This window comes from Saccopteryx bilineata, chromosome 2 (genome assembly GCF_036850765.1).
Source record: "Saccopteryx bilineata isolate mSacBil1 chromosome 2, mSacBil1_pri_phased_curated, whole genome shotgun sequence".
In the NCBI taxonomy this organism is placed as follows: Eukaryota; Metazoa; Chordata; class Mammalia; order Chiroptera; family Emballonuridae; genus Saccopteryx; species Saccopteryx bilineata.
In genome coordinates, this window is record NC_089491.1 from 294,839,501 (window position 1) to 294,858,285 (window position 18,785).

Sequence of the window (18,785 nt, forward strand, 5' to 3'; positions counted from 1 at the left end):
AGGGGAACTGACTCTATTTTTTTTTTTAATTATTATTATGTGAGAGGCAGGGGAGGCAAAGAGACAGACTCCCACATGCACCCTGACCAGGATCCACCTGGCAAGCCCACTAGGGGGTGATGCTCTGCCCATCTGGGGCCACTGTTCTGTTGGTTGGCAACAGAGCCATAAATGCCTGAGGAAGAGGCCATGCAGCCATCCTCAGCACCCAGGCCAACTTACTCGAACTATTCGAGCCATGGCTGCTGGAGGAGAAGAGAGGGGGGACGGGCGAGAAAGAGAGATGGGGAGAGAGAGAGAGAGAGAGAGAGAGAGAGAGAAAGGGGGGAGGGGTAGAAAAGCAGATGAGCTCTTCTCCTGCGTGCCCTGACTGGGAGTTGAACACAGGACTTCCACACTCTGGGCCAGCACTCTACCGCTGAGCCAACCTGCCAGAGCCAGGAACTGACTTCTAAGTCTTTTCTTTGGATGCAGCCACATTTCACTTCTTCTGCATCATCAGTCACCTAGAACAGCTCATGGACTCACTGAGGCTCGGAAAGAAACAACAGGGTCCGAATTTGCTCAAGCAAGTTTGCCTTAGTTGCTAGAAAGAGGACCTTGACTCTGTGGGCATTTTCTTGTTCAAGAAAGGCATAGACCTGTGGGGTGAACTTGCCCTTTGGAACATCGTGGAGGAAAGTGGATCCAATCACTGCTCCCATCTGAAAGTATTTTTGTTTGTTTGTTTGTATTTTTCTGAAGCTGGAAACGGGGAGAGACAGACAGACTCCCGCATGCGCCCGACCGGGATCCACCCGGCAGGCCCACCAGGTGCGACGCTCTGCCCACCAGGGGGCGATGCTCTGCCCCTCCGAGGTGTCGCTCTGCCGCGACCAGAGCTACTCTAGCGCCTGGGGCAGAGGCCAAGGAGCCATCCCCAGCGCCCGGGCCATCTTTGCTCCAATGGAGCCTTGGCTGCGGGAGGGGAAGAGAGAGACAGAGAGGAAGGAGGGGGGGGGGTGGAGAAGCAAATGGGTGCTTCTTCTATGTGCCCTGGCCGGGAATCGAACCCGGGTCCCCTGCACGCCAGGCCGATGCTCAACTGCTGAGCCAACCGGCCAGGGCTGAAAGTATCTTTTAACAACATCCTGCAGAGTATTTGGGTCTGTAGCTTTATGAAGGCAAGGACATGTCTGGTTTTCTAGTAAAGTCAGAGTCAAAACTTTACGAAGGTTTGGACCACAGCAAGGTGGAGGGGGCAGCCAGCTGGAGGGGGAACATCTGCACAGGAATGCCTTTGGAAGTGAAACATTGTAATAAAAACATCCTTTTGAAGGCAGATTTCCAGGTGTGCTGTAAAGCATTCTAGGCTATAATTGAAATAGAAAAGAATGCTTCAAAAGCAGTGATCTATTTCGTTGGCAATTGTTGTACTAATCCTGAAATCTGCACATAATTAATACGGAGACAGGGTTAGATGCATAAAAGCACCTGTTTTAATCATTTAGCACGTTGTCCAAACTGAACTGGGTGAGGCTTCAAGTCTAAGGGTGAAAATCTCACTTTCATCTGTCAAATCCCACCCTCATCAGCCAGGGGGGCCCGGGGGCCCCTGCGGCAGCTGCGCAGAGGAGACCTTGCCACTCTGACAGCTCCATCTGGGGGAGAGGTTTGCCGCAGTCTGTGCATAGTGAAGTGGTCGAGGTGATGTGTTTTTTTTTTAAAGGACTCCATTAAAGGTCAAAAGCAGTGAATCAGTTTTCAATTAAAATCTGGTCCTGGATGAAAATATCCGACACTGTGGAAGCTCTCAGTTGGCAGAAGCTTCTGAGGAATTGAGTGATCAGTCCCTTGTTCCTTTGCAGCAGGTGTGAGAACCGCATTCGCCTTGGTCAGAGGGCTGTGGGTGACATCCCGAGGTACTCGGAAGCCACAGGGAGGTCAGCCTTGACTGGAGGACAAGTCAGCGTGGTCCCTACCCCGCACCACCCCTGTGACCTAACCTGGGTGCATCGGTACCCACATACCCAGAGAGTAGCAGTGGGTGTGGAGACTGCCTCTGGATCCTCTGTGTGGATCACAGTATTATGTACATATGGTTTCTTTTTACCTTGTTCCCGAGCTAGAAAGTAAAAGCTGAATCCATGCGGATGGGCTGGGGAACCAAAGTTGATGTGAGCCACCGAAGTCTTGTTTCCTGTGTGGTCTTGGGAAGGCCCTTGTAAGCATGAGCTGATGTTGTTCTTCCCTTTTATCTAGACACACTACTTTGGCCTTTGGTTTCTCAGCAAGAGCCAGCAAGCACGGTGGGTGGAGCTGGAGAAACCTCTGAAGAAACATCTGGACAAATTCGCTAATGAGCCTCTGCTTTTCTTCGGAGTCATGTTCTATGTGCCAAATGTTTCATGGCTTCAGCAAGAGGCCACAAGGTAGGTGCATTTTTTCCCCCCCCCGCATTCCAAATAAGGGTGTGGATGAACTGGGAGGTTTCAAATGAGGTAGATGAGCTGGCTGGTGTGTGTATGTGTACGTGTATGCGTGTGTGCGTGTGGTGTGTGTGTGTGTGTTTGTGTGTGGTAAGAGAAAGGGTGCAACAGGTGGGATTCTTGACCAGTTGCTTTTCAGCTTTAGAATTTTTGTTTGCAGCTAACCTGGGTGGTTCCCTACAATGCTGGGAAGACCACAGTGATCCTTAGGTAGAGTTTTGTGCCTAGCAGCATGGAGGTGTTAGTTGGAGACTGTGGGAAAAATATGCTAGAACTGAATAAAGAATGAACCACCTGTTGACAACGTAGTCTACTCCTTCCCTCAAAATGTCCACACATAAAATGTACCTTCAGACTTTGGTGTGTTTTTTTGTTTTGTTTTGTTTTTCTAGAAAGATAGCTTTTATTTCTTTAACCAAAAAATATTTTTCTCAAGGTCTTACAACAGAATTATAGCGTTTCCAAAGGAAGAAAAGGTTAAAACATTTCTAACAGAGCTATGTATTTGCAACTACTTTTAAAACTATAGGAAATTTATCTAAATTCCAGTGATTACACTTAAGGCCAGCATTAATGGAGGAACCTTCCTCATGCCAAGAGTGGTGGTGGACACTGCAGACTTCTTACTTCATGTTCAGAAAACCAACCAGAGGCCGGTGGTGTTACCTGATCTTACTGAGAAAATTAAGATTCAGAAATCTCAAAATTAATGCTGCTAATCTGTGACTAACCTGGACATGGAAACTCAGTGTCAAACCCAAATTAGCATTCTTTCCATCAGTCTATGTAACACTAAGTGAATTACCTCTGTCTCCGCCCTCCTAAAACATAAGCGAGTAGGATTCCACGTCCTATTTCGGATGTTGTGAGGCCGGCGCGGTCAACTGCGGCAGGCACTGGCCACATGTGCATACTGAGCACAGAAAATGTCTTACAGAATTTAAAGAAATAGTAGGAAATAGAACATCACTTCTTTATCCTTTCTGGGCCCCAATTGCGATTCAGTTTTAACTTCGGAAACTGAGCAACGTAGGTAAATTAAAAGTATTTTCTCCTCCAACAAACTTGCTCTTCTATTGCTGCAAATGAGTCTGCCTCGGAAATCCAGAGCGCGTGGCTCTGGGGGCGCGATCTGCTCTTGTGCATGTCGGGGGGTGATGTCGCAGGTCTGAAATGGGGCCGCGCCAGCAGGGAGGCACAGCCCTTTGGACGCCCTGCAATTCTGTAGCATCCGCTCATATCCTGGCAGCACGGGGCGCAGCTGCCAGGAGAGTTTAAGAATGCAATAGACTTTGGTTTTGAGGATTGAGAAGCAAACTGAAGATGGGAATAGAGTTGAGGAGCTTGCTGGGAGGGCTAGAGTTTTGATGGTCTGAGATTAAATAAGAGGAGACAGGATGCCAACAGGAGATGGGAGACCCCCCACCCCCACCCCAGGGTTGGTCCCATCCTCCCGCTCATTGACTGCTTGTTCTTGGAGAGAATCACCTGCCGTCCTTTAAATGATAGCTCCCCTGTATCTGTAGGGTTAAATTCCTCCAGCTCTGATAATCTGCAATTCTGTGAATGAAAACAAATTCATTTTTGTTGGAGTTAGTGTAGTTCACTTATTGGTAAGAGTTTTCCATTAACGTGTGCTGGGGGGGGTGACTTCTCATCAAACGGTAATTTTCAGTAATAAAGGGAATTACATAAACTCTCTGATCTTCGCCTTTTACCTGGGCCGTGGCATTCAGAGTGCTTGGGTGGCCGTGCTCGTGAGCTGCCGAGATGTGGGAACAAAGAGTTCAACGTGATGACCGCATGTGAGGTTTCTTAGATTTTAAATCTCTGAAATAAGGACGTACTTGAATTTTTTTATACGTTTTGAGGGAATAAAAAGCTTCCATCTTTTTCTTTTTTAATCAAAAACTATTGATAAGTCGGTGGTATGTCTATAAACAGAGACCATGAGACAGCTCACAGTCTAACCCAGAAAGCCTGTGTTCCGCCGCTCTGGTGCCATTCATTTGAAACCCCTGGTTGGATATTGTCATCCATGGTTTTCATGTTATTTCACTTATCTAAGTCCGTTCTTAGCAAGAAATTATTTACGCTTCAAAACTGGGCGATTTTCTGCTGGCTTTTGAATCCTTGCTGAGTACTTGACACAGTTAAGAACACAGTATTTGGTCAGTAAGTACTTGTTGATCTGTGGCTCTCGCACCACTAAATGCAAGGCAGTGAGGAACAAGAATGAAATGCAGACTGTAAATTAATGCATATTGAAAAAAAAATGTCATCTGTGAGAAAAAAAATGAAGTGTTGTTACTTTAGACTTATTCTGTAAGTTCTGCTGTTGAGGAAGAACTATTGAAATGGCAAGGGACTCAGGAAATGTGCTTGATGAATTTGAAGGAATAAGGCTGCTTAAGCTTAGAAAAATGGGTCTTGTAAGGATGCCGTCGGTGCCTGAGGGTATTTGAAGACTTGTTAGAAAGGAATTCTGTGTCCGCTCTGGAACTCAAAATTAGGGCTGATAATGAGTGAAGTTCAAGGAACTGAAAGACGTTGGTTACTTGGCTTAACGTAAGAACACAGTTTCTAATAATTAAATCCACATGAAAGTGAAATAGACATGGAAGGGCAAGATGCCCTGTGTCTGGAAGGACTTGGCACAGAGTGGATAACCCGTGTGGTATCCTGTGGAGGAGGCTGCCATGTTGGGTAGGATGTTGGAATAGACCAAGACCTACTATATCACAATTACCTGAAGTATTTATTATAAACACGGATTCTAGGGCTGTACCAGAAGTCTGCACTGGAATGTCTAAGGCTGGAGATCAGGAGGATGGGTTGTTTAAAATAAATAATTTCTCTCATGTGGTTCTGATATTCACCCATACTTGGGAATCATGAATTAGTTAACTTCTAAAGCTTTTTACAGTCTAGATTTTTTTCCAGGCAAGTAAAAGTAAGGCGGCATGATTTGACTGTCAATATTTGCATTCAGAAGCTGAAACCAAGCAAAAAGTGTTTAGATCTTAAAATTTGAGGTAAAGAGTAAGAATATTTGGGGGGCGGTGGTTATTGAGGCTGGAGATTAGGGAGGACTTCCATTTCCTTTAGAATTTATTTTTGCCCCGTTAGCTTGGTTTATTTAAGATGTTGTTTGATAAGGAGGTTAATGAGTGTTTTGCAACACAAGATACCAAAGCCAGCTATGTTACTGTTATTTGTTCAGAAAAACTGAGAAAGATAATTTAATACTTTGAAGGACCTTTTCAGACTTAAACATTGGAACTAAACTATGTAGATTTCAGATATTACCTTTCTATGGCAAAGGATGTTTACAGTTAGGAGCTGGGTTTGCGTGAAGTGTCCTGTGTGTGCACGCACTGTGTGTGTGTGCGTGTGTGTGTGTGTGTGTGTGTGTGTGTGTTTCAGCATTGCAGGAATTTTTGTTGCCCCAGGAAGACCTTACAACTGGAATGTGCCGAAGGGTGTCAGAGCAGATCAAAGACTTAACTTGGGGAGATGGAGAAAGGGAAGATAAGTAGTCTAAGCCAAGAAAGGAAAAATTTGTAGAGGGAGAGAGGAAAGAAAACAGGAGTAACACAACACTTGGGCAGGTTGAGGGCCACCAACAATGACTCAGGTGTGATTCAGCGAGACCTGCCACGGGTGATAAGCATAGAGACTCGAGTATCCAGGAGATTTGGTTTGGACAGAGTTGTATTTTTAAATGCTCAGTGTTTCTGGATTTGACGTTAGAGGCGAACAGGTGAGCAGATTTCAAGGTGAAGAACGCTACTCAGAGTCATTAGGAGCCTTTTGGGGAAGGGGGCAATCTGAGCCGTTTCTGGGGTCCCATGTGAATGTTGAAAATGTCTTCCAGGCAGAAAAGTCTAGAAGCGGTGGGGGTTGGGGCGGGATTCCAGAGGAGTGTTTCACAGAAAGAGGAGGGTAAGTGACTCATTCTCCAGCCAGCCGCCGTTCTCTGACTTACCAGGCGGCTCAGGTGGGAGATGGGCTCTGGCATCCGAGAGCACCTGGGATCTGCTGTGTCTGACACAAAACAGTCATTATGATGCCCACAGAAGAAGATATTTGCATAGATTAGAAGTAGAAATCTGTCTTTCATTGTGGGCAAACCCTTCGGAGGAGGAGGCAACCATTCGACCATCTGTACTTAAAAAATAAGTCTTTGTCTGGAGCCAACCAAACTTGTTTTTACCCAACACATGTTTGCAATGGTGTGGCTACTTCTGTTTGAGTGAAACAGGTTCTATAGCCGTAGTTAGGACCAATTATTTCTTCTCTCTAAATAAAGACAAATAGTTTAGAATTAATACTCTAGGTTTTAGTTTGCTTGTTTATTTGATGTGTGTGTGTACCCCTAAATATTAAAAGACATAGGGATGAAAAGAAAATATATTTAAAAGGCATGTATCTCATTTCTTGTCTCCAGACAATTCCACCCTTGAAAACTTGCAGACTAATAGATTATACAACACAACACAAATTTGCGAATGTTGTTGGTTACAGACCGTTTAAGAAGGCAATGGACTTTATTAAAATGATCAAGTCCAGATTTTTTTAAATTAGAAGATTGAGAAGCTCTCTCTCTCTCTCTCTCTCTCTCTCTCTCTGACAATAACTTTGACATTCTGTGTCTTGTCTCCTCGCCTGCATATGACTTTTGAAGAACAAATCTCTTGCCTTGGCCTGACAGCTCTGTTGGTTAGAGCATCATCCCAAAGTGCAGAGGTTGCCAATTTGATTCCTGATCAGGGCACATACAGGAACAGATTGAAGTTCCTGTCTCTTTCTCTCTCTCTCACCCTTCCTTTCTCACTAAAATCAATAAAAAATTTAAAAAAGAACAGATCTCTTGATAAGTGCAGGAAAATCAGCCAAGATACTATGACTGAGTTGGAGAAGAAATGGATTAACTTAGGCCCCACTTTTGAAGACAAAAGATATCAAAAGGAGAATACACACAGGAGTATACATAAAAGGAAAAAAAAATCTCTCGACATTCTTACAGAATTGTGAAGAAATTGATGAAAAGGACACCCTAGTAGACAGATGGAGGGTGAGTCATGAAACCAAGATTAAGAAAAAAGTTTGTTAACCCCAGTCCAAACTGTAAGGCACATCACCTTGGAGCTTGAAAAATGTTAGTTTTCCCAGAACTTCTGGTTAAAATGACTCACGGGATGAGGCCACCATAATTTTTTTTTTCCATTTTGCTTTGCTTCTCGTATTTTTTGCTGCCAGCTCGTCTGTTCGGTGAAGGGGCTCTTGCTAGCAGTTCGTCTTCCTGACTCGAAGGAAAGATTTTTGTAATGTGTTTTAATCACTCGCGTAGCAACAGGCTCATTATAAACACATGGTTTTCAGATTTTTCTGGACACAGAAAGAAAAAAAAAAAGATGGCTTGTGAAAGGTGGAGAAATTCTTAGTCAAACAGAAGGATACTTAATAATAGCAAGGGGAAGCCAGAGAACTCCTGGCCAAGATCACTGCTTTTAGTTTAAGTCTGGGGCTTTTCCAAGTCTTTCTCCAGTGAGGAAGTCCCTCTTGAGCTTATTTATTTATTTTTTCCAATACTAAAGAGACAACTGTTCAAGAAAAAAAGTGATTTTTGAGGAGGGAATTTAGGCTTCAGCCTGATTTTTAAAAAAATGTTATTACAAAAAATTAATTCTGGGACATTTTTCTTTTGCCCAAATGTGTTTGTCTTTGCATTCCTCACCGTGCAGTGGTATGTTTGCCTTCTACAAAGGGGCTTGGAATTGTCCTGATGGGGTCAGGTAACTTTTCCTTCTTATCTGGGATGGGTTTGTAGCCCATTGATCAGGTGGGGCTGTCTGCCGTGCTGACGGGGAGCTCTGTATGGAAGCAAAGCAGTGGGGCCATTGCTGTGCCCAGCCTAGTCACTCCGCACGCCAGGGACAGTTTCAGCACACTCTCACACACCTGGCTGACACTCCCTGTCCCGGAGACCTGTCCCAGGCTCCCTCCATCCTCCATGTTTTCTGTACAGCTCCCAGTGCCTCCGGAAGTAAGCCTCTGTGCTCTTCTGCGAGGTGACACTGCCCTGCACTTATTCCCGGAAAGATGTAAAAAATGCTTAACCTCTGTATGGGATTGTATGGGGACATTCTTCAGTGTTAAATGTGTTCCTGTCTGGGTAAGGTGTCACTCAGGGCGTTGTTTAGGTACCATAAGGAGGGTGACAGCATCTCTTTGTGATGGTGAACAACAAAGGAGTTAGGTCCTTAGGTTTTTAGACTTTGCTAGGGGCCCTGTTTCTGCCAGTGACATGTTTTTGGACCAATGGCATATTGATGGTAAAGCCAGATTAAGTGAAGCCTAATATCCCCATATAGGCCAAAGGGTGTTTTGATTTAAAAACAATTTTTAAAAACTGTAATAGATTTCAGGATGAAATTCTAATGACCTTCCAAAAGCTTCCTTCACCTTCCCCTTCTTACGAATCCCCATGCCGTCCCCACTTTGGCTCTTGCCATCTGCCCTGATTGCCGTTTTCCATAAGTCGGTGTCTGACCAGTGTTTCAAGGGTCTTCTTTTAAAAGCTCTCATTGTGGCACGGTTTCCATTTCCTTTTACAACCACCATTTATTTCATTCCTCCGGTTCTTTTGAGTTCTTTTATTCTTCTGTGGTGCCATCTGAATGGCAATTGAAAGTTTCCCCGTGGGCTGGGAAACAGGGACTTCCTTCCGGCCCCAGGTCCGAGGCCTTGTGGATAACAGAATGTGCTGCGACCCGCCCACCCTTCCCCTGGCCGGCTCCCGCTGCTCAATGGGAATGTGTTCTCCTCTCTGTCAATGGTTGAGGACGCAGTTGTTCCTGCCAGCTTGTTTAGATATTTTAAGACGCTGTTGATACTGGGACTTAATCTCAGACATTATTCCGTGTGGTTAATGTAATGTGTGATGAGATGATAGAGAAAAAGGGCTATCTTGAATCAGCTGAGCAATCTTGAAGGCAGGAAGAATTGCTTTCCCAAAAAAGAAGCTAGTTGGTGAAAATGTTAGCTGCCTTATTATTATTTTTATTTCAACCTTTATTCAATGTGTTAGATATTTTGAGTTGGTAGGAGGGTGAGCGTGAGCAGATCTCAGCATGCTCCCTACTCCCCCAAAGAGCTGTGTCTCAAAGGAGCTGTTATTTCATTGGCGTGTGTTTGATTTATCGGAGCTTTGTTTGAGTTTGTCCTGAAAGCTCGCTGGAACCCAGGAAGCCTGGCAAGTTTCCTCCAGGACCAGGGCCAGCTTTATGGACTGGTGACCTGTGCGGTTCATTCAGAGCCCCGTGCTCAGAAGGGCCCTATGCTTGGCTTACTGCCCTGCTCTTGCCCTTTTGAAGTTTTTCATAAATTTTTTTTAACAACAGGTCCTACATTTTCATTTTTCACTGGACTCTGCCAATCATGGAGTTCGTCCTGCCTACAGCCTCCTCCATCCACCTGTTCATCCACCTCTGCTTGTCTTGTCACCTTGTGAGTTGCTCTCAATTGGGTAGATCTGAGTCTACTGTGATGGGTGTGATCAAAGAGAAAAAGTAAATACAAAAGACCTATAGGGGAACAAAAATAAAAATTTCACTATCTATGCAAATATGAAAATAGATACGTGGTCCAGGTAACCATGTCTGCTCTTGGACCTGACTCACTGGAAAGTCCTACAGAGTCTGTGGAGCTGTTACAAAATTAATTTAAGTTCCTGTAGGGAAGCCAGTTGATTAGCTTTCCTCAATCCCCAGCCAGGATTTCCTCATATCTTACTGTGAAGAAGAGGACTGCGCAAAGTTTGTACTTGTTTTAATTAAATCAAGAGCACACCCTGGTGCCTATGTCATTGTGCAAGTCTTCCAAATTCATCGAGATGCTTCTTGTCCCACCTCCCCCACCCCCTACCCCTCAGGAGAAAGATATAGTTTGCAAGATACGTGGGGAGGTAGTTAGCTATGGAGGCAACCCCACTGTACTGGAGCAATGAGGTATAGATAAATAAAATGAAGTTAATCTTTACACATAACCTGGGTGTTTCTTTGGTATTCTTTCTCTTTAGCGGAGAGAAATCAAATAGTAAAATAAATCAGTATTCTTTAGTAACATCATTTGACATTATTATTCGTGTACGCGCCTTGTAAATGAAGGGGGAAAATCAGAATTTCAAAAGGAAATACACCAGAGGCATCACTGATGTTTTAAAGGGAGCTTTTATGGAATGTTTGGGTTCTTTAATGTATCTGACATTTAATTTTCAGCCTTTATAAAGCAAGATGTACTTTTGTATGTTTTAATTGGTAAAGCAAAATTATTAAAAAAAAAATAGATGAAGTAGCACTTCCAAAAAGCCCCTTTGCCTTTAAAGTGTTAAAATGATCTCGTTTTAATCAGATGGTTAATTCAAATTTGATGACCTATTCTGAACTTCTCAAAAGCAAAGAGCAGTCATGTGTTTCTGTCGAGGCATTCTGAAAAGAACTACATAAATTTCTTAAGCCAGAGTATTAATGTTATCCTTCTGTATCCCTTGATGTTCAAAGACACATCCATTCATTTGTTCATTCACTCATTTATTGATTCCAAATGATTCAACATTTGATCCATAAGAGGCTAAAGGTTTATAGCAGAGCATGGATTAGAATTTCTGATTATTCTGTTTATTCAGAAGCTGAGTAGAACATGACGATCCCACAGGCAGTGTTTACCTTCGGTGGAGGGCAGGGGAGGGGGGGAACAAACAGGAGCTGGGGAGGAGGTGTTCTGTCATGTCAGAGCACGCCAGCTATGTCTTCTGAGGTTTTTACAGACACTCACTTCCTTCTAAGTGATTCTTAGGGTTTGTAGGGGTATCATTATAATGGGTGGGATTGGGAATGGTGTTTTAATTTCAATAATGGATTTTTGTTTTTAAACAAAAACCTTGTGGGAAGAGGGAGGCAGAGGGAGTAGATATGCTAGAAGTCTCTGCTCCATGTTATTTCTGGAATCTCCATGCTGGGACCTTCGGTTGGGGCCCAGTGAGTGGGAGGGAGGAAGAAAGTGACAGGTATGCTGTATATTCACACATGAACTTGGCCCACCTTGCCTGAGCAGCAGGAGGAGCTAGAATGTACAGAATCCCTTCTCTGTGCTTTATGGTGTGGCTGTTGGCTGACTCAGTGCAAGACCTAAGTCTCCCCGGCCTGAGGATGTTGGGACTCCCCGGGGATCCGTGGAAGAACGGCGTTGATGTCCCATCACCTGATACAATATAGTGATAGCAGTGACGGGAGTGCTGGCACTGCTGTGTGAGTGGCTGCACTAAGTCACTCCAGCGATTTCCGGTGCTCACTCGGACCTGATGAAATGGGCATTATTTTTATTGTCTTAAAAAAGGATGTTTTTTTTTTTTTCCTCTAATAGACGTTCTGTTACTCACAAGCAAGAGGTTCCATCGTTAAATAAATTGACTCTTTTATATTACTTGGCCAGAGAAACATATCCCCCTCCTGTCCCCTCCCCCCAGCTTTAGCAGAGTAGCAAGTTTGATCCTATTGCAGTGTCTGCAGAGGAATTCAGGGGACTGCAGGACCTGTCAAGTCAGAGATTATAAACTGGTCCCGCGAGGGCTGAGTCTGGTCTGTAGGTGGGTTTGGTTTCACCTGGACCATTTTATATAGAACTGGATTTGGATGCTTCGTAGATAGGCATCCCCTGCTTAGTTTGCCCCAGTCCCAGAACTCCCCACAGTGTGACAGTCAGCAACATGTACTCCTGGCCCCTAGACTGTGACCGCTGACACTAGCTTCTCAGTACTGGGTCAGCCCACCCCTCACTGGCTCAGTTAGATTATGCCACTCCATGTCCAGCTGTCTTCACACTTCAGCCACCAACAAGACACTGTAGATGGTTCAGCTGGATGTATCACTTCTCCAAAGTCCTTGTTTGAAAGCTTTGTTTCTATGTAAACTCACTCCACAGCGCCAAATGCCATGACCCTGCATTTGACTTCATGTGATGGAGATATGGCTCCAGTTTTTCAGCTTACCTCTCTATTTCTTTCAATATCTGCGTCATGTTTGATTACCCATAAAATGTTTTATTCATTAGAAAGGTACCAAATGTCCCTTAGGCTGAAAAAAAAATACCACCCAAATCTTCGACAAACACAACCTACTTGAGAAAGTTGTTTGCCATCGATCAAGACAGATTAAGCTTTACTGGAGTCATAGTTTTTTCTGTCCAGATATGGACCTCCCCAGATTACAGAATCCAGTTGCTTTATTTTATGGATGAAGAAACTGGTAACCAGGGAGATAAAGGGACTTTGCCCATAGCCACACAGCTGCATAGTGACAAAAGCCTGGCTCTTAAGCCAGTACTGGAATGGTTTTAAGTGACCCAAGCCTGCGACATGGGAGAGCCTATGGGGACGATTCATTGAAACTTCCAGGAAGCCTTTGCCTGTCCCTGTCCTCCCCTCCCTTCCCCTGTAGCACCAAAGGAGATGGGCTGGGGAACTGGAAGAGATGGGTTTTGTCCAAGGGAAGGAAGTTGGGTAGACCAAACACACACACACACACACACACACACACACACGCACACGGTTGGAGAAAACAGATACTTCTTTGAATGGAGTCATTTAAATGTTGAGCATTATGTGAAGATGGGTTTTAGTTAATATGTTATCGGTGATCCACAGCCCTGGGCACATAGCAGAAGCACCAAGCTTTCAGATGACACAGCCCTTTAGAATTGTGGGGAATGGAGAAACTGGAAACACACAGGAGAAAGATGTCAGCAAGTGTCAGCTTACCAGGTGTGAGTATGGGATGATGAGCCTGCTTTCTGAAAGTGGAGAAGCCACCACAGAGGGGACGTGTTGCAACCGGCTCTAGCCGAACTCTTCAAGGTCAGCCTGCCAGTCTTGTGCCTACAGCTGGGGAGGGTGAGTAGAGGTTTCACCAGCATAAAAATGTGGGACTGTTTTTCAAGAGAGAAGCCCAGCAAATTTTATGTAGGTTTAACTAAAATGCAAGTGGGACACATGATACTTGAATAGCAAACCGTGAGAGATGGTGCAATGTTAGACACAAATGTTTTTGGCCAGGACATGTGTTTGGAAGAAGGTAGAAGACACTTACAATGATCACTAAAGAGAGGAACCCATAGAGCAAAGGAAAACTCAAAGAGGTCAGTGATTCGGATCCTTAAAATCCATGACCAACTGTGAAAAATAGATACTGATGGAAAAATTTGAGTGCCAGTTATGTATCTGCCAGACTGTGTTGTCTGTTTTGGATGATTGATGGACTCAGCAGAGAACTGGTGTTCAGCCTAATCTTCAAGGAAAAGAATAGCTAGGAATAAAATGTAGTTAAAAAAAAAACAAAACTCTGCTCTAGTCGGAGCACAGTCTTGAAGTCAGAAGATCTGGCTCTTAGTGCTTGTTCTTTGCTCAGATTCTGTGGACTCCCAAAACTCATCATCTGTTTATAGATAATCAGGAGAAAATGGTAGCATAGCTATTATGAGGATTCATTCAGAAAGCACCTATCATAGTAGGTATTCAAATGTTTGCCTTTTACATACAAAAGGTATACTAGAAAGTGTTGGGGAAATTGCTATGTTTCTTTGGAAGCTGTGCAGGTAGGCATGAGTCACCTGGTAGAAGAATCAATCCTGGCTGTCGCTAACTGAAAATGTCCAGTGGAAGAACATTCTGGGAAGTGCTTCAGCCTAGCCAAGTGGAGACATTACACTGCCACCCAGGGGTCTATTACTTAACTGATGATTAGCAGAGCCCAAATCACTATAAACCCTAGGTTAGTAGAAACTTTATTGAGTACAAATTTGGTACTGACTCATGAGTTCCAGAAGTCAACATTAGCCTTAAAAGACAAAGGATTTGATATTGAAGATGACTTCACATTTGTCCCTTATGCTCTTCAGTACTTCCCAATGATGGAGTTGCAAAAAGTAATTTACTGTTATTATAAACATGTATTCCCCAAGGAGGTTCCCTGCCCTCACCTCATTCCCCACGCAAGGGGGCAGATCCAGTCCAGAGGGCCCAGGCTGGTCCTGCTTACTGTGCTGAGGTTACCAGGTGAGTGCAAGGAAACAGAATAAGGGAGGCCTGGCCACCCAGCCTCACAGATGGTCAGAGCAGCTGCTCAGGGTCTGGAAGCCAAGGGTAGCTGCAGCAGGAGGGGCCGGCTGACTGGATGTTAACTAATCTTGCAGGACTTGTAACTTGAAGGGGGTGTAGTCTGAGGAAGACAAACAGATTTCAGTTAAGGATTATTGAAAGAGGTGATGGATTCTTGCTAAATGATGATTATTAAAAAAATAAGAAGAAATTGGGGGGCTGTTGATTCTTTAGGTGTGGTCCTTAATCTGCACGTCTCAGAATTGCCTGTGGCATTCTTTAAAATGCAGTTTCTTGTACTCTACTCCTGACTTCCTGAATCACATCTATTTCAATCAGTGCCATGGTGGTTCTCACTCGTAAATTTGGTTCAGTGGAATGCAACTCTATCCTGATGTTTTCTCAGCTACAGTTGGTGTTTGATGTTAGTAAACAGATGTTATTGACTCTCAGGGTGGACGTCCAGGAACTGGGAAGGAATTAAAGAATTTCAAAATAAGTAGAACACCTGTGGACATATTCCTGGGGGTCCTGGACGGAACCATGGAAAACCCAAGGTTCTGCAGGGATTTTGGTTGTGTTGTATTTCCTCTATTTCATAATACAGTAAGCCTTTTAGTTAAACTTTAATAATGCATACTAGACTATATGTAATATAATGTCTGTTTACATAATATATATAAATTTAGGGTATGTGTATATTGTACAAGAATTTAGCATTGTGTGCATTTTAATAAAGAAGTAATTACGCCTGACCAGGCAGTGGCACAGTGGATAGAGCGTTGGCCTGGGACACGGAGGACCCAGGTTCGAGACCCCAAGATCGTCAGCTTGAGTACAGGCTAATCTGGTTTGAGCAAAGCTCACCAGCTTGGACCCAAGGTCGCTAGCTCGAGCAAGGGATTACTCGGTCTGCTGTAGCCCCACGGTCAAGACACATATGAGAAAGCAATCAATGAACAACTAAGATGTCACAACGAAAAGCTGGTGATTGATGCTTCTTATCTCTCTCCGTTCCTGTCTGTCTGTCCCTATTTATCCCTCTCTCTGACTCTCTCTCTGTCTCTGTAAAAAAAAGAAGAGGAAGAAGAAGAAGAAGAAATTACAACTGACTGAATTATACTACTCGAGGACCATAAAATCTTCAATGAGACATTTTCTGGTAGTCTCCCAGACTTTAATATTATAGATTTAATTTTAATTTTAAAACAGAATTTTGCAAAACTGAAAATTTCTTATTTGGATTTTAGTAATCCTCTTTCCATTCTCTGACTTCTCAATTTCTACTGCATGTGGTGAAACAATAGGTAAATTGAGAAACAATAATAAAAGTCCAGCCAAATAAAATTCCAAAATTGTGACAACATTAAGATTTCTTTTTATAATCAGTATTTTTAAAAAAAATTTGTTTTAGACTGCTTCATGGAATCCTTGGTTCCAAGTACTGACCAGAAGTACAACATCTTTAAGGAAAATGAAAAGATAGAAAGACTCATTTCTAGATAGCAGGTATCTTAATTTTCCAAACAAACTTCTGTGACCACCTTATGATAAACTGAGAGATGTTTGTGTTGCAAATGCATGTATATACGCACCCCCCCATGATTTAATGTGCTTCCCTCTTGTTATGAGTATGAAAGCATTATCCTAAGAGCTAATATTCTGATAATTTTTCACAAAACATATTCCACTGTTATTTTAAAAAAAAATGGTTTAGAAATAGTTATTCACAGGAATTTGGAAAATACCAGATATAGGAAACCTGTATTCTCTACACTTGGTTGTTTTTCAAAAGGACGTCTCAAATTATTTAACTGTTATATTGTAAAGCAGGCATTTTTTCATTCTATTTTAATATGATTATTTGTTAGTTGTAACATTGTATAATTATAACCACAATATAATTAGAAATCCACTTAGAGCTTTGAAGCTCCTATAGGAGAAGTATGTTGAATTGAATTATAGAGAATCTTACCCACCACCCTTGATATTTGCATTTTACCTGGAAACACACACACACACACACACACACACACACACACACACACACAGGGGACTAAAACATTTTACCCGTGACCTAATATATAAGTAATCAGATTAAAAAGCATTAGAATAAATGAGACAATCAATCTAGGTTTTGGTCATGGAGGATGAAATATAAATCTGGATTTAATTGTCTAGAGTCATGTTTGCTAAATACTGTGAAGGAGGCTCAGTTGGACATTGTACAGATCCTCCTCTTAGGTTTTTGGAATTTTGTAATGATAAAGGACATTATAAGTTATTAATTCTTACTTCTCCTCGAAGAAACCAGCTTGGCCAGAGCAAGAACCACAAAGTCCATGTGTCCGCTTCTGGCGTGGTGTCCCATGCCCATACCTTCCACGAACACATTCCAGCCACTGCGTCCCTCCTGCCCCTTCCCTGCTGCACGGTAGTCCAGTACACAAATATGCGACAGCGACCATGTTCTATAGTTGAAGGTCACTTAGCTTATTTCCATTTTGGAGCTATTGAACCGTGCTGCTGTACACATTTCCAGTACATGTATTAAGGACATTCTAGTACGAATACTGGGGACAGTCTTACACATGGCCGTGATGAGTATATTCATATCTGCTGAATATGTATGTATTAGTTTGACCCAACAGTCCTCCAAAATTTTTATTACTCCCAGAAAAATAAAAAGCAAATTTTAACGCTGAAATATCTTAGATACTTGGTCAATGGAATTGATTGTTCATGTTTGAGGTCCTTAGGACACATCGCTAACGTAATAGGGAGCACTGTGGCACTTGCTCAGTTGAGAGTATTGGTATTTCCTAATATTAACAATAACTGACATTTATTGAGTATTTCCATTATGGAAAGGCATGATTCTAAGCTCTGTGTATGCGTTTTATCATTTAGTCCTTACAACATCTCTTAGAGTTAGTGCTATTATTTTTCTGATTTTACCAAATAGAAACTAAGGCACAGAGTGGCTGAGTAACTCACCCAAGATCCCATGTGCGTAAGTGGCAGAGCCGGGATCTGGGCTCACACAGTGTGACTCCGGAGTCTGCGCGTGACCACTGTGCTCCAGCCGGCTCTGCCCCTGGCATATGCTTTCTTACCCCAGCCCGAAATACTGGGGAGGGGCGACGAGCACAGCTTCCGGGTCAGACAGACTTGGGTTTGAGGTCTAGCTGCACCTCTTGCTCCTCTTGCTCTCTGTGTGCCCTTGGATGAGTTACTCATCTTCCTTGAGACTCGGTTTCTGCATGAACAGAAGGACCTTCTGAGGATTCAACTGGTTAGTAAATGCAGAAGCATGCTTTATAGTGTCTAACACTATTATTATCCTGCCTCCTGACTTGTATCTGTACTCTCCATCTGTTTATGAGGATGTATGTACCAACTCTTAAGCGTCTTTCTTAAAGGTTGTTGTTTCATCATTTTTCTTTTATCAAAAAGGCTCAGTGGCTTACCATTGCCTGGAAGGTAAAGACAAACATTCAGAGGCAGATAAAGGATTGCAAGGCTATGTCTTCCTTATTGCCTTCTGTTTCCTTCCACTAGCCCTTCTTACCTGTCTGACTGGTCTATTCAGTGATGCTTGACACCCTGGGCTTCTCGCCCTTCCTCTGTTTTTTGCCAGTACTAAAGTATCTCCCTCTTCCTTTCTCCTTCCTGCATTGGAAGCTGCCTCTGCCTTTAAGACTCATCTCTGGGCATTTATTCAAGACATTATTTCCTAAGTATAAGACACACTGTAAAATGCAGAGTGGCACAAGACGTCACTCCTGTCCTGAATGGGTTTTTCAATCTATTTGGGAAGAGTAGATGGTTGCTTGCAAATATCTGAACTTCAAGGTAGTGTATGATAGATGCTTACTGGGCATGCCCTTTATGGGTGGAATAATGAGGGGGAACTTTGGGAAGGTGTATTAGGATTTTACAGAGAAACAGAACTAATAGGATCTCTCTCTCTCTCTCTCTCTCTCTCTCTCTCTATCAAGATCGATTGATTGATTTTTAAGGAATTAACTCAAACAATTATGGAGGCTGGCAAGTCCAACATCCGCAGTATACGTCTGCAGACTGGAGACCCAGGGATGAGTTGCTGTTTTGTTTGAATTCAAAAGTGGTCTCCCAGCAGAATTCCCTCTTCTTTGGGGGAG

General features: G+C 43.3%; 1 protein-coding gene and 1 non-coding gene across 7 annotated transcripts in view; one reads left to right on the top strand and one right to left on the bottom strand.

The window, feature by feature from the left end:
• The window catches only part of PTPN14 (protein tyrosine phosphatase non-receptor type 14), a 172,624-nt gene that overhangs the window by 83,363 nt on the left and 70,476 nt on the right, over positions 1–18,785 (top strand). For all 6 annotated transcript variants that reach the window (XM_066261371.1, XM_066261369.1, XM_066261367.1 and 3 more), the window contains one exon: positions 2,242–2,411. In XM_066261371.1, the coding sequence (XP_066117468.1) occupies positions 2,242–2,411 (170 nt within the window). The remainder of the gene's footprint in view (positions 1–2,241; positions 2,412–18,785) is intronic.
• Positions 3,624–3,754, bottom strand: LOC136327488 (small nucleolar RNA SNORA14). The gene has a single exon (XR_010729691.1). It is a non-coding gene; the product is annotated as a small nucleolar RNA SNORA14 (small nucleolar RNA).